Raw genomic sequence first — 16645 nt, 5'->3', positions numbered from 1 at the left:
TTAAGCAATAATTGAAGGGCTTGGTTGCAGCAGCCTTCCTAAACCCATCCCTTTCTATGGAGCTGGTCATGGATAATCTACCAGTTGTGGAGCCCAACATGATTGGAGGGCATCAGACTGGGGAAAACATGAGAGCATGGCTTGTAAAACTCATGCTGAATTGCCTATTCAGTGATGAAATCCTCAATTATCCTAGCCTACCTCAGAAGATTACTGTGAGAATAAAAGAGAGGGAACATGTATGCTATCCTTATTCGTTGGAATGAAGGAATGAATGGATTAAAGAGAGGCATTTGTCTTCTCCAGCTGTGAACCCAAGATAAGTCCATAGTACGAACTTCCTTTCAGTGTCCCGTATATCAAGAAATTTAAGTCTCGTGGTGTCCCCATCACTGGTAGCATTGCTGATTTTACACTTCCGTGCTGCTGGGTTTTTAACACATCCTAGCTCAGATATCTTAACTTAGCACTTGCATTGACTGCAGTTTACAATGCCAGTTTGTCTGTCTTTCTCGGCTTATGTTCAAGCTGCTGTGAGGAAGTTAGACATTTACATTGCCTTGCTTGTAGCTTCAGTGGTTTTATAGAGCACACACAACCGAGCAACTTTGGCATCCACCATTCACAGAATGAACAAACAGAAAAGGTATTTAGACACCGCGGCTTCCTCTGTTTTGTAAAATTGGCAGAAATGTGCTCCATAATTGATGACCTTCTCCACACCTGAAATGTTCTCAGCAGTGTTTCCCACAAATTGCATTCCACGAAGGAATGGCTTTAATTTCCAGAGATTAGTTACATATTAGGCAGCATTTCTATCCCTGAGAACGTTGCAGGTGTGGAAGAGGTAAACCATAACTGTCATGTGGATCAGGTATCATAGGTCTGTTGAATCTCTATCAATGAACACTATCCAGTATAGGTCGTGTTGCTTCTTGCTGTTTACTGGATATTAAAATGCATGCAATATGTTTGACTATATCCAATAGGGCTTTCTCCAAGTTATGTTTGCAGACAACATAGAGCTGTAAGCACAGAATGTTACACTTCAACCACAGTAGCGTTGGAGATATCGTGCCAGTCCGCCAAATTGTTTCCTTCGTGATGCAGAATAGAGGAGTGATCACCTGGTGACCTACTTTCCATCTCTATTATACTCCTGCTATGTACATATCAAGGTTAAGGCTAGAATAACCAAAGGTCACATCCCTCTGGAAACATCCAGGCTAATTACCCACAGTATTGCTTGGAAAGTTCTGTCTTTAGTTATATATAGATATACATGTAGTCCTTGGTTAACAACCACTCATTCAGCGACTGTTCAAAGTTGCAATGGCACTGAACGAGTGGTACTTATGACCGGTCCCCAAAGTTCTGGCTGTCGCAGCACCCCTGCAGTCACATGATCAGGATCCAGGCACTTAGCAACTGGCTCACACTTATAATGGTTGCAGCATCCTACGGTCACATGATCACCATTTGTGACCTTCCCTACCAGTTTCCCACAAGCAAAGTCAATGGGAAGCTAGCAGGGAAAGTTGCAAGTCACTCCTGCTGCTTTTTCTCCTGAGGAGCCCCCTACAGAATATGAGATCCCAAGGAGGTCGTACTCCAAAGCACACTCGTACCACAGCACCCCCTCCCAAGCCTGCACACACTCACTGCAGCACCTCCCCGCCTCACTCCATAGTATTCACCCACCTTCCAGCCTGCTTGTGAGGTGTCTAGGATTTGCACCTTCCAGCTGGCTTCCCTGCTGACTTTGCTTGTGAGAAGCCGGCAGGAAGTTGCAAGTCGTGAGGTCCTTGCTTAACCACCCATGATTTTTGCTTAATGCAGCAACAGGGACTGCTGGGAGTCCCGTCACTAAGTGATGCAGTCATGTGACATTGCACTTTACGACCGCATCACTCAGCGATGGAAATTCCAGTCCCAATTACCATCGTTAAGCAAGGACTACCTGTATAGATATACAGATAATGTGAATTGTTGCCTGTTGTTCATCTCTCTCTCCCTGAGTTTGTCTGCTTTTTTCTCCCATTATGTTTTGTTGATTGTTGATGTTTAATTAATAAACATTAAGATGTGTTTTTTGCTAGCTGAACTGAGTGGCTTCTAGGTTTGCTCTGATCCGGATACAGGGAGTTCCCTGGGTGCTGGCTAAACCGGAAATTGCCCATAATTAAATGGTCTTATGAAAACTGTCTTAAACCTGAAATTCACCAGTTGTCTTGCCTTCAACATTCATAATTCCCAGCCAGAGAGGAGAGATTACATTTGAAGCTTCAATCTAGCTTGCTTTCACTTGCTGTAACCGTGGGATAATATTATCAGCTTATCATGGAAGTTGCTACACAACTAAACTACTAAAACTCTCATTGTGTTTATCTGTTGGGCCGTTGGTCTCAAGTTAGCCTAAACAGTGCATTATACCACAACAATTTTTGAATCAAGGTACCTAAAATCTGCTAACTTAAAGAAGGCGTAAAAAATCCGGAACCCATTACTCTTGTGGAATTGAACTTTCTGCAATGTTCAGACCAGTTTTATTCGCAAAGTTGTGGCCGTTGCAGCGTCCCCGCTGTCACGTGATCATTATTGCCAATGTTCCCTGTCTCCTTCCCACAACCAAAGTCAATGGAGAAGCCGGAAGTCAGAAGTTGCTCCCACTCCCACTGGTTTTTTTTTGCCTACCCGTGGTCATTCTGTTTCTCTGTTTAGGTAAGTAAATATTGACTTATTATTAAAGTTTGTTTGCCACTACAATTATTTTTCTATTTATGATATATACTCTTCTTAGATGATCACAGGACCATCCAGCATTGGGGTAAAAAATATATGGTAAGACTAACATTTAACGTTCATTCTGGTCACATCAGACTGCACTACCTTTCTCTCAAAGGATGACCCAATGGGTCACAGGGTTGTCTACTTTGGATTAAGTGTTCTGACCATCTGAACTACTCTACATGAAATTAAGTAACAGCATCATTAGTGGCAATTCATATAGAATTTAGGGATGGGAGTAAATGCTGCCAGATAAAATACCGCATCAGCTTCTGCAACATTAGAAAGCTGTACAGTATGACAAATGCTGTAAGATATTATCAGCTGACTTTCGCCCATCATGTATTGGATTTTCATTATGATAGAAACCAGATGTGTCCCAGATCCTGTTCTCCCCCTTGCAATGTTTTCCCCCATACCCTGTTCACACAGAGCAGTGTTTCTCAGCCTTAGCAACTTTAAGATGTGTGGACTTCAACTCCCAGAATTCCCCAGCCAGCCATGAATTCTGAGAGTTGAAGTCCACACATCTTAAAGTTGCTAAGGTTGAGAAACATTGACATACAGAAAGGCTGCAGTAAGATTCTGGAGAAGGAACAGAGCAGAATCAGCCACATCAATTGTTAACTCATTGCTCCACTATATTGTATATGTGAATGGGCTACCTCGCCCATTGTCAAGCTTTTAACCTGTGCTTTATTTTCCTGTTTATTTATAGCCATTTTTACAGAGATCAGGAACAATTCACTATTTATTGAATGTGGTTGCCTCCCATTTTTTTTGGTTCAAATGCCATCGGCTATGTGGGTGTGTATGTTCCCTTCTCTATGTATGGGTGATTATGTGTGAGAGAGACTGTATTATCTCAATTAAAACAAGACTAGTGTTTTAACAATGACAGCAGCAAGAATTAAACATCAAATCAAGCATAAAAAAAGACCAAACTATTTTTTTTAAAAAAAGAGATTACTAAAATCTTAATAAGTGGGGCAGAGGCAGGGGAAGGATTTGTAAAATCGCAGAGCCATCCGTGAAAAGGCCATGATTCTGTCGCTCCTAACAACAGACCACAGGCTGGGAGTCTCCAAAGCAATGTTATACTTCAGTAGATGTCAGAAAACTATTATTTTGGTTTAAATCACTGTTTCTTACCGGTTCCATAATGAATCCCTTGAGGAGAAGCTGGACAGCCTGGAAGCTGAAGATCTCATGTCTCAATACAAGAAAGTTACCTACAAAAATTTGGAGGTGGGGGAAGAGTGACAAGCTGATTAAAATCAAAGAGAATATATAAATGAAAAGGCATACATATTAAACACATCTACGTGCTCTTTTCTCAATGGCTCATTTAATACACAAACAAGCAAGAACAATATCTACAGTCACAAGGATGTAATTCCAGCAGGAACTGCCGCCAAGTCATTTGACATAAAAACGATTCTGAAGTAAACAATTAAACTTCTTATACTGTAGTTGACACAGCAGTTTTTTATCTCCGTGCGGCAGAAACTCTTCAAATTATAACCATTTCGTACCAGCTGATTAAGGAAATTCTTCCTGCAACAATCCCTTGAGGAAAAACAGAATTGCACACAAAACCCTAAATCCAGGTTAATAAAATCTTGCTCCTGCATTTACATAGTACAGCTTGTCCAAATAAATAAACTCTATTACAGCTTAGCGCAATGACCTGGCTAAGTCAGTGGCGGGGTTCTTAAAATATAGGGAGCCACAAGCGATCAATCTCATTTTAGTATACTGTAGTGTCTTGTGTGGCCCAAGCCAGTTTTTCTTTCAGTGATTGACAACAGCTTTTAAATAAAATGTAATGATGCAGTTTTAGACCCTGCAACAACTGTAACAAGAGAAAACAGTTTAAGTGCAAAGGTTTTTTGAATATTCACTCAGGCAGACAGGCAGGCAGGAAGGGAGGAAGGAAGGAGGGAAGGGAAGGGAAAGGAAGGGAAGGGAAGGGAAGGGAAGGGAAGGGAAGGCTTAGATGACAGCATAGTGTTAGGCTTTCAGTATCTCTCTGCTGCCATCAAGTGGCTGTTCAGGCATTTGCAGCCCAGATACAGTATAATAGCCCTAATTTTTGTAAATCCCACCCCAGCCCAAAGTCAGAGGGAATGGTTCTTGTAGTCCTTTTCACCTCTCTCCACATGCTCTACTGCATGAAATACTTTGGGTGTTGTAGCAAACCATACTTTGTTGTTACACTTGAACTGAAACCCATTGCTTGCTTTAGTCCTCGAAATCAAATTGCAAATTGCAGGTTAAAGCTCTTTTGCTGTCTGGATTTGGAGATCCAAAATTGCATATCCATTTGCTGGATTGGATATAATAGCAACCTACTGTTTGCAGCAATCCAGGAAGTGTGGAGTCCTCAGCAGTCTCTGAGCTCGGTTGGGGGCTTGCAGATGTTTCATTACCTGACTAGGTAACATCATCAGTGCTAATGAAATGTCTGCAAGCCAACAGCCGAGCTCAGAGAGCACCAAGGACTCCACAGTTCAACCCTGAGCTACATATAGTCTCTTCTACTGAATCCAGGAATTATTTAATGAAGTGATTGTGTGAAAGAAGAAAGAATGAGGAAAGGAAAATTAAGTGTGAACTTGGGGTTTTCTTTAGGTTCAGACATGAAGCTAAGCCAGAATTTTTCACAATTTTGGCCTGGTAAAAACATGTATGTCTCTGTCCCACATTTCCACTTGGCTCTCCAGCCAACAGAAGCAGCCAAACATACCATAGAAACAGCTTCCATAGTCTGTTTAGCATAGCTTCCATTTTAAGCTGGAACTACAATAAATCCATCCCTGCCTCCCTCCCTCCCTCCCTTCCTTCCCTGTCTTCAGCAGACTCTCCCAAATTCATGATTCCAAAAGAATTGGAACTACAGTTTCTAGAACTGTTACCAAACTTGATTTTTGACTGGCTATGAATTCTGGGAGTTGTCCAATACATCTGGGATACACTCCAATACATTTTGTCCAATACATCTGGAGTATACCATGCTGGGGAAGGCTGAGTTAAACCAATGCCAGCAGGAATCCTGTAGCAGAAGGGCAGGTCACAAACATGATCGTTAAAATATACTGCTACAGATTGTGGTAAATCTAGTAAGTTAAAAGTGCTTCTGTTCAAACAAGGGGGTGATGCGTTCACTGTTAGGCACTTACGTTGCCTGTAGATATTGGTGGAGCACATTTGTTAAGCCGTTCAGCAGTGTAGCTAATCTGTTCATTAAAAATTCAAATGAAGATTTTTAAGCCTAATTTTAATGACATCTAGGGAGAAGAATCTAAATGTGAATGGTATGATTAATAATGATTATTCAAATCCATTAACGTTTTTTGCTCAGGCAATGGGACTCAGTGATCTTTTAGCTTTCGTTTTAATTCAGCCAACCTCAAGCTAGTCTCTGTATTGTATTTGTTTTAACTGGATAAGAAAGCAATTAATTAACTAGACACCTTATCATTAGAAAAGCCTTAGATTGGTTTGCAATTTTATTCTCAAAATGTAGGGCATGCGGCTTAAACACTGGGTTATGGAAGTAGTATTTAGAGATTGATATCTAGAGATCGTTATTTCAGGAGTTTTGGGAATTCCACTGTACCATTTTGCTAACCCTATCAACCCATCATACAAAGGCTACAATGGTTTATGCACTTCCACTAAAGACTTACCTCTGACTATACATGACCTCTATAATCCTACAAGGAAAGGCTGAAGGAACTGAGAAGAAAAAAACTGAAGGGAGATATGCATCTTCATGGAAGTAGAGACATCCATAGAATACAACCGTTTTGTCAGAATAAGCAAATGAACGTTGCAACGTTGCAGGGCAAACTCTGCCCCTTGTATACAGTGTGAATGTGGGATGTCGTGGCACACATACAATAAGGATGGGGCTTGTGTTGCAGTGCTGTGCCACCGATGTGTAGAAGTATTTGAAAGTAGTCATTGACCTGTTCTCTACTGATCAAGACATGTGTACCTTTTAGACTGATTCCTACAATGTATTTGGAGTGAGGTCATTGGAAGCTCACTTGTATTCTTCTCATTTTTGCATTTATTTACAGGTATGCTGGTTTGGCAAGGTAGAGTGGACTCCATAGGTCTTATGGAGCATGCCATGTTAGATCTTCACCAGACTATTTAGAGGATAGGAACATGTTCTTCCTGCTGAATTTTTCCTAAAGACCTGCTGCACTTCGGGGAGCCTTCAGATCTCCCTGTTTTGAACTTGGAGGCTGTTATTTGGGAACTAATACACCAACACTCATTTATGGTCACTAGAACCAGAAAGAGCAATTTTGTCATTTGTGAATGTTAATGGTGAATATTAGCATCGCAATCCCTGATAGATCTTGATTAGAATTAGCCAAAAAAGGAAGAAAAAGTGTTACCAAACCTATGTTAATATTGTTGCTGTAGTCACTGTGTACCTTTTATCTCTCAACTCTGAATCACAGAGTTTTGACCTTGAGATATAGTGCAAGCAGAGCATAATTATAGTTCTTCTCTCTGTGCAAGCAAACAGTTGCATTTGAAAGATTTGAGAGAGGCTGGTCCACACACTGTATTTTTTTCAACAAATGTTTGGGGGAAAGACATCACTTTACCTTATAGGTATCTCAGAAAACAGGAGGAAATTTTGGTGAGAACTTTTGGGAGAAATAACTCAGTAGCATCAGTTAAGCATTAGCATTATACCAGTGGCATTAATCAGTGTGAACATGAAACAAGTGATAAAATAGTGGGTACACCAAGTGGGTGTGTTTATGGTTTCCATAAAATTTGACCAACTCTGTTAGCACCAGGCACTATTGTGTGACCAGGATGGCCTGGTAACAAAGCTTCTTCAACTCTGCTTGAAATCTTGTGAGATCGGCATATCCTGTGAAACTTCTACAATTTCATTCTGAGATCTTGAATGAGAAAACCAAGCAGTTTCACAAACTTTTGGTTCCTTGTGCAACATCTCTCAAGATTCTTTGATGATGGGATATCAGAATTGTCAATCACAGCATATTTTGGAGAGAATGGGGAACTGAGGAATATTTTGAGGGGGTGGGGGCAGGAGGCTGGGGCTGAAGGAAGCTCCCTTTCCTAGCCTTAGAAAAATATCCATTTGCCAGTGACAAGTTTATATATTTAGTGTCAGAGAAAGCAAGTACTGACAGTCCATAGATACACTATAATGTTAAAAGAATCTGTTTTAAGCCACCTAAGAAAAGTTTGATTCCTTGTTTAACTATTAACAAAATGACTGTGCTGTTCTATGGCTTCCCATGTCCCACCCAGTCACATGACCTTAGATGGATAGATAAACAGAGAGATGGATAGACAGATAGAGAGATGAACAGAGAGGCATAAAGTAAAAGAAAAAAAACCCTAACATTTCCAAATTAGGAATGGATTTGATGGTGTCAGTGAAAACAACAGAAGCTTGGACATATCTCTAGGTCAGTGTTTCTCAACCTTGGCAACTTTTAGATGCATGGACTTCAACTCCCAGAATTCCCTAGCCAGATGGCTGGGGAATTCTGGGAGTTGAAGTCCACGCATCTAAAAGTTCCCAAGGTTGAGAAATGCTGCTCTAGGTTAATGGGAGGGAGGGAGGAACTCTACAATAAAGAGACACCACTACAGATTCTATTAATAATTGAATGCCTCAGTAGCTGCTCTCTGGATCCCTGCCAAACAGCAATAATTCCATCTATCCAGCAAACCAAAATGCAATGCAAAATTATGACGTACAACAATGATGACCAACCTGCTTTGGACAAGAATGGTAGCTCTTCAGCCAACTATCTCCATTTATTGCAAAGTCATCCAAAAGACTGTAGCCAAGAAAACACACAAAGGGATCATTGAACACATAAACCAGGAGTTCTTTCTTGAGGTACAAACAACCAGGCTCAAGTTAACCTACTTTGGACACATATATGAAGACCTAGCTCTCTGGAGAAGGTGGAAGGAAGGAGAAGAAGAGGAGGATCAGCAGCAAGGGAGATGGACTCAGATACAGTGGCAATGAGTGCACTGTTGGAAGGCCTGAAAGACCAGGTTAGGGAGAGATTGTCATGGAGAAAATCTATCTATGTGGTCGCTAGGAGTCAAAAACAATTTGATGGCGCATAATCAGTCGATCAGTTAAGTAAGCCACCAGTGTGGCTTTTAGGCCACCATATTGCTAAGCAGTAGGGCTAATCCCATATAACATCTAGCCCAGGGTACTTGTAATCTAATGTTTTGCAGTAAATGGGGTTGTCAAACAATCCCTGAAAAAAAGCCTCTCTCTCAAGAGGTGATCCCTTTTAGGTGATTCTGGATGACAGAACAATTCCTCTGACTTATGATTTACCTCCTCCTGAGATTTTGTTTCGCAGAAAATTCTGGGCTCACTTACCTAGGTTGCTTCAGCCTACAGATGCCCATAGTGCTGACACTCCTGTGGTTATGCAAGTGGTTGCATAAGGAAACTCAAATGTTCTCCTATGAGAAGAGATCTGGGGCTTTGCCACCTTTGAAACCTAGAGTCTGCATTTGTAATGGCACTGCTTGGGCTATGCCAACCATTGTGGTACATGAAGTTCCTTGGTGATGTGGTCATTTTTCAGTGGTGCCACTGGCAGCTTGTTCCTCCATCAGGGCAGGAGTGGATGAGAGAAGGAAAGGAGACTGTTAATGAAGAGCCTTTGAAAAGCATAGTGGAGGGCAGTGAGAAATCAGAAAGTGATCTCAGAGCGGCTGAGGAGCACTAGTTAAAAAAAAAAAAAAAAAAAGGGCTCAGCTTGTACTAAAGAGGAAGCAGAAGTCACTCTGTGCAGACCAGCCAGGATCTGCAGAGCTCCAAAGAAATAACGCTGATGATGTGCTTGAAAGATGGACAAATCTATCTTTATTTTGTTAAAAGTAGAAAGATGTGGGAGTAGGACTATCGCTTTAAGAATTCTGCAGTGGCTGCGTGTTAAGAAGACCATCTCAGATTCACTTGCAGAGCAGTAGCTAGTTTTAGTATATAGATATTGTTTAGTTATCTATTTATACATCAAATCTGTCACCGCCCATCTCGTTAAAAAGTGACTCTGAATATATAATTGCTCTATGGAGTCAGTAGCTAAATCAACATTAATACTAGAATTCTGGTTCGTCTTAGGCTCTCTTTTACCAATGCAAGAACAGCACACCTGATTCCATCTCAAGCAACAAGGTGTAACTCATAATTTAGTGCCAAGGGTTCTAGGTTCAGTCTGTGACATCTTCATGTAAGGACAGGAATGACAGCACTCCTCTTCCAGTCTAAAGACCTAATAAGATTTTGCCTGTCAATTTAGACAATACTGAGCTTGTTGAAATTAGTTATATGGGATGTAATACTTCTGTCAGTTGAAGATCGCATTGTGCTTTTTTTAGAAATATTTAGAATGACATTCAAAAAAAGGATGGCGGCAGGACCAGAAATGAACTTGATTGGAGGGGAGCAGGTTCAAGGGTTTCAAGGAGTGAAATGGACTGGTTTTGGTCCTGTCCATTCTGGAAAGAGGCCTCTGAAATTCCCCAAAAAGCATTCCTTTAAAGGTAGTCCTTGTTTAACAATGTTAACTGGGACTGGAGACTCTGTTGTTAAGCAATGTGGTCATAAGTCAAAAAACCATGTGACCACACCGCTTATTGACAGCAGTTCCAGCAGTTGGTTGTCATTAAGTGAGGACCTCACACGACCATGACTTCGAACTTCCTGCCGGCTTCTCCACTGACTTTGTTCATGGGAAGCTGTCAGGGAAGGTCACAAATTGTGATCATGCAAGGACACCGCAATGGCCGTAAGTATGAGGTCCAGTCATAACTACTATTCATTCAGCACCGTTAATAAACGAGGATCACTTTCTCTGTCTATTTATCTCTCGTAATCTTCCATCTTATCCACAATAAGCTCCCTTTTTTAAAAAGCTAAGATGCTTGAAAATTCCTAGACAGCTTGTCATTTTTATTCCATTAAGATATTTTGGAATGTTTCTCATGGAGGAGTACATGTGGATAATGTTTGTGCTAGAATGGAAAACCTGCATAGATTTTGCAGGATGGATTTGCAAACAGGAGTTGTAGGTTTCTGGCTCAGGAATCTTTTCTGTCAAATTCTTCCTGAGGTCAAATAGAGGTTGTATTTTGAGCAAGCCTATGGTTCTCTTTCTTCCCTTTCTCAGGATGAGAGCTCAGATGCTGAATGATATGGAACAGCTTCAGGATGTTTGGAAGGATGAATCGACTTATCCCAAGATACAGTAAGTTCATCTCTTACTTTTAACATCTGTACTGTACACACAAAGAATGCATTTCACCAGGCTTTCTTGACTGTTACGTCTTGCAGTTATGCAATTGTAATTGTATGCACAATAAGTGAGGGTGCCTCAAATATACTATACAGTATCTAATAGATATTTCATAACCAGAGATTTCCCTTGTTAGCTATCATCACTGGGACTATTTCTCTGGCAAACTGTGAGTTGGTTTCTTGGCCTGACACATTCGTTCTTGAAGCAAATGTTCTTCTAAATCAACCACTTTGATCAGTGCTCTTGATCTTAACTGGATGCCAAACTGCAGGCAGGAAGTTGTATGAGTAGGACTGAAAGACTGTAATCCAGGAGGGCAGAAAAAATTGTGATCTTTCTTCTTAACCCTTTGATCAGAATGCCGTTGCCAGTTTCCTCTATTTATTTTTATTTATTGGAGATTTGAATTCTTGTGAGAGGTTATGTGCCTAAACATAAGCACAGTGGCAAAAGAATGCAGAACAATTAAATAGTAGGACATTTCAAAAGTGCTGTTTTTAATCTGCTGTCTTTTTTCTATGTACTCTGTTCTGAGCTGTTGGGAGTAGAGCAGCATAGAAATGTTAGGAAATAAAATAAAATAAAATTTTAAATGTCTTAAATGCAGAATATGGGGTTAGTCCAGCTATCAGTAAATGCCGATAGACCTTCATTACATATGAGCAAAAGCTAGATTTTTTGAAAAATACATAAGACAGGAAAGGCTCACTTCTATCTAAACTGCATTTTGAATAGAGAGAAGAGAAACAGGAAGTTCTCGTCTTTTAAAGCACAGACTCATTTTGCTATCAACAAGCCAGTTGAGAAGCAGAAATAGGGACAGTGTGTGAAAACTCTTCCTTTAGCTCTCTCTTGCTGTTTATTCTAGTGGCCAACTAGGCTCATAGATATAAAGAGTTGACACAATCTTATTTATCTATTTACTTACTTACTTACTCACTCACTCACAGTCTACCAGATAGTTCTGGTTTGGTATTTTTGACTACTGGATCCTTCTCAAGGACATGGGGAACTTCATTGTAATATATGTGCCATTCTAAAAAATGCAACTTTTGGTACCTGATGAACTGAGATTCTATCTATCCCTGTGGTGTCCAACTGCTTTAGGTAATCCTCCTCCATCTCTTCCTCCTTTCTATTTTGACCAATAGGACAATCAAGGTTACCAGGCACATTATCCTGATTTTGATTTTATCCTGGTCCTGTTGGCATGTCAAAATGAGGAGAGATGCAGACATGCAAAAATACAACCTGCCTCTATAACTTTTAAGAGTAGGGCAGACTTCCCCAACATAGTACACAAGTCCCAGAACTGTAAGTCAGTAGAGCTGACTTGTTTTAAAGTCTGCTTGTTTTCTCTTTGCATTTCTGAGTCGGTTGCTTCTCAAGTTTCTCATTGTTCCATTTTTATTGCAATTTTATCATGAGTTAGAACAGTGTTTCTCAACCTTGGCAACCTGAAGATGGGTGGACTTCCTCTTGCTGGCTGGGGAATTCTGGGAGTTGAAGTCCACACATCTTCAAGCTGCCAAGGTTGAGAAACACTGAGTTAGGATTTATGACGATGTTTTTAATTATTCTGCCACAAGCTCCTTTGAATGGCTCTTCCAACGGCTCTTCATCTTGTCTGGGAAAGCAAATGGTCTCTAAATCTACACAAATAAATAGCTCTTTCTGAAAATTATACACTGCCATGGAAGGCTTAGACATTATCCATACTGGGAAAAAGTTATTCTCCAAAAGTAGTAAGCAAATATGAGATACAGTTTAGGTCCAACACCACCTAGAGATGAAACTGTATAGTGACATTTCACATACTGTATTGTGTGGAAGACATTGCTTAACACTTGAAAAGTTTTATTAGAAACAGATGTGTCGTACTCAATTTAATCAAATCAATTTAGTAGCGTTGTCAAATGCCATATATCTACTAAACTCTGTCCATACCATGGGCATATAAGTGCAAGCTATCTGTAGTTATCTTATTTTTATCTCATATTCATTAAAGTACTATGCTTGGTTTCTTGTTCATGTAACAAATGGTTTGATTTAATTGGATAGTAGTAAATCATATAATTAGGAATGAGAAAGGGTTCTGGGGCCTCTTTCCTTGATCTGTGAGATAAGCCTGTCTCCTAGGAAACTAGCAGACACCTCAAGGATGTTGAACAGCCTGGATATCCTCACCCCATACTGTATATTCTTTGAACAACTATACACAAGCTAGCAAATCTCAAGGAAACATCCACGCTACGTTCTCCCATGTGCACAAAACCTGAAGTCAATACAGAACAGAAAGAGTGAGCCTCAGAAGCACGGTGGGGGAAGTGAAGATGATAACGGCTAGCCAGCTTCCCATTTTTTATATATCATTATTACACATGTAAATCATTTTTAAAAATAATTCATAAGGGGCTGGGAGTAGGATGGGTACCAAGGGAAATGATGCAGTCCGGTGTTGCTACTGTATTATATTGGAGGCTGCTGGTGTAAAGTAACCTCGCTTCAGTCTCCAAAGCAAAGGGCCCCAAACTTTCTGTTTTGCTCGGCAGCTGCAAAAACCAACCAACTCACCAACTAAGCTCACCTGACAGGATAAACTCTCAAGCCCAACTCCTGTGATCATGATAATCTGCTATGCCCCCCTCCGCCCCGCAAACTCCAGTATAATATGGCTTGAGATGTTTGGTGTAGTGGTTAAGACAGCCAGCCTAGAAACCAGGGGACCATGAGTATTAGTCCCTCCTGATGCACAAAACCAGCTGGGTGACTTTGAGCCAGTCCCTCTCTCTCAGCCCTAGGAAGCAGACAAGGGCAAACCTCTTCTGAAACCTTGCCAAGAAAACTGTCTGCAGTCCAGACAGTCTCTAAGAGTCAAGACTGACTTGAAGGCACCTAATAATAATAGAAACCACAACAACAACAATAATCTGGAGCACCACTTGAAGACCATCGGCATTGCCAGTTGCTATTCCAAGAGATGCTTCATCTGAACCTGGAAAATCCATCTACCTTTTCTTTCTAACTGATCTCAGAGAACACTCTCAGCTTTTTCCCTTACTGAATATGGAGCATCCAGATTCAGTGGTATTTCAGAGCATGGACTATTCTATCTTGTCTGTTTCCTCTCAGTCACCATGAAGGAAAGTCTCATGGACGTTTGTAGACTAGAGTTGGACCCTGTGTGCGCCAGCTGTTGTATTGTCACTTTTACTTCCTTTGTTCCTTGCTCAGAGCCAGAATGGATCACATCATAATTCAGCCTGTTTAAGTCCCTGATATCCTTAGCAGAGAACAAATTGGTTTCTCATAATCCCAACCATCTTCTCCAAAGGTTGCCACTTTTCTGTATGGGTGCTGCCAACATCTGTAGACAATGCAAAACTTATGTGTTTTCTGGCATAGCTTTCTATCCCAAGATTTATACCCTTCCTTCCAGTAAAATGAAAGCTGCTTATTTTAAAATGCCATATTCTTTCATTTCACCACATTTAATTCACTGGATATCCTCATTTCAGATTCCATTGCCAGATTGTTACAGTGTCTTCTCAAGCCCATACAATCAACATGAGTCTTTGATTGCTGCTCAAATGACTAAGCCCAGAAGTGAAACCCAGAGGAAATTGTGGAAAAACTGTTTTTTTCCTTCAAATACCACTTAGGTATTTTTGATAGAGGATAAAATGGGTATTTTGCATGCTGGACATCCCAGGTCCAAATTATGGTATCTCTGAGGAGATAGCCTCTCAGCATAATCCTAAAATACTGCACAAAGATGGCTCCATACGACACCCCTCTGTCCCCATGTATTTTTTGAAATGATTGATTACTGCTAATGCCTGCATCTATATCAGCATTATTTATACAAGTTCTATCAGGTGGAGAACGTTTTTGGACCATACTAAGTATTTTGTAAATGATCTCCCAAAATGGCTTGCACGGTGAAGACAGCACCCAATTACTAGAAGCCAAACTCACTGACCTGGCTAGTGAAGACGAACAGACTTTGAAGAACGTCTTGGACTTTAAAAAGGCTCACTTGTCTTTTCTAAGAATGCCCATGGAGCCTACAAAGACATATTTGGAAAGAAAGAGATAATTGGAGGCTGGTATTTTACAGAATTCCCTTCGATTATTATATTATAAATAAAAAGTATTTTTAAAAAAATTAAAGTCAGGTGAGGCAGGGAGCCTGGTGGACACCAAAGTAGATATTTACAGGCACATTGGTATCCACATATTCCATATTTCTTAATCCTACTATTTTCCCTACTATTATTATTTGGCCAGCTTCTAGGCTGGCTAAAGTTTTCTGTAAAAGTATACATGTGCATATATGTACCCCTGAACACAAATCATCCTGTTTTTTGCAGTTTAGCAAGTTCAATTCATATACCTTTCTTCAGTCAAATTGCTCATGAGTTTGGTTCATGCATGATGAGAAAACTGAACTGGGATGATTAACTGGGTTCCTGCAATGTGTACAGTTTTGGGGCAGGGCTGATCCATGGGGCCCTGCTCATACATAGATTGACTCTGTGCTGTCAAGTGAGTGTTGACCATTAGCAACCAGGCAGATTTGCTGCAGGATGATGTGTGCCCAACCTGGTCCTTCAGGTCTTCCAACAGTGCACTTATTGTCACTGTATCTGAATCCATCCACCTTGTTGCTGATCATCCTCTTCTTCTCTTTCTTTCCACCTTCTCCAGAGAGCTAGGTCTTCACATATGTGTCCAAAGTAGGTTAACTTGAGCCTCCTTGATTGTGTCTCAAGAAAGAACTGCTGGTTTATGTGTTTGATGATCCATTTGTTTGTTTTCTTGGCTACAGTCTTTTGGATGACTCTGCAATAAATGGAGATAGTTGGCTGAAGAGCTACCAATCTTGTCCAAAGCAGGTCGGTCATCATTGTTGTACGTCATAATTTTGCATTGCGTTTTGGTTTGCTGGAGAGATGGAATTATTGCTCTTTGGCAGGGATCCAGAGAGCGCCTACTGAGGCATTCAATTATTAATAGAGAATGTAACTGAGATCTGTACCAGTCACTCTTCCCCAACGTTTCTTTGATGTCAACTGCAACTCATGTTTGGTCTGGTTCCTATATATTAGTGCCCCTTTCTTCAGTACCTGAGCAGAATGAAACATAAAAGAAACCAGAGGCAATGCAATGGAATAATATGCCTCTTCAGAATGCAGCTGAGGTCTTCTGTATAAAGAGCTCCTTTCATGGTACTAAACCTTCTGTTTCTGATTTTAGTCTTTCTGAGACTGTTCCTTTTTTGAGCGAAGCGGGGTAATACTCTTCCAACAGGGCATCTCTTGGGTCTTTTATCCTGCACTTCAATCGAAAGTGATACAATTGTACCAACTCAGAATTCTGCACACTTTCCCAGGTATCTATAATTCAGCCTTTCCTGAAGGGAAATTATAGAGTAACATGGGGAAAATGGAACTGGTTGGTGAACTTTTTCTGTTCTGTTGTTACAGCAGTGTGACATGATAGAATCC

The 16645-nt window shown here is 40.6% G+C and overlaps 1 protein-coding gene across 4 annotated transcripts in view; it reads right to left on the bottom strand.

Annotated features, from left to right (window-relative positions):
- Positions 1–16645, bottom strand: part of ASAP1 (ArfGAP with SH3 domain, ankyrin repeat and PH domain 1) — a 140839-nt gene that overhangs the window by 108405 nt on the left and 15789 nt on the right. For 3 of the 4 annotated variants that reach the window (XM_088148962.1, XM_007425364.4, XM_007425365.4), the window contains exon 2: positions 3940–4019. In XM_088148962.1, coding sequence (XP_088005088.1) covers positions 3940–3998 — 59 coding nt within the window. In that variant the 5' untranslated portion in view covers positions 3999–4019. Of the gene's footprint in view, positions 1–3939; positions 4020–15117; positions 15203–16645 lie in introns of all 4 variants that reach the window. The other variant, XM_025164863.2, reaches the window with a different exon arrangement.

This window comes from Python bivittatus, unplaced genomic scaffold (assembly GCF_059951505.1).
Source record: "Python bivittatus isolate LINGU-HERP-01145 unplaced genomic scaffold, Pbiv_v1 ctg000590_np1212, whole genome shotgun sequence".
NCBI lineage: Eukaryota > Metazoa > Chordata > Lepidosauria > Squamata > Pythonidae > Python > Python bivittatus.
Note: the sequence above shows the minus strand (reverse complement) of the source record. Positions and strands in the feature narration are given on the sequence as shown.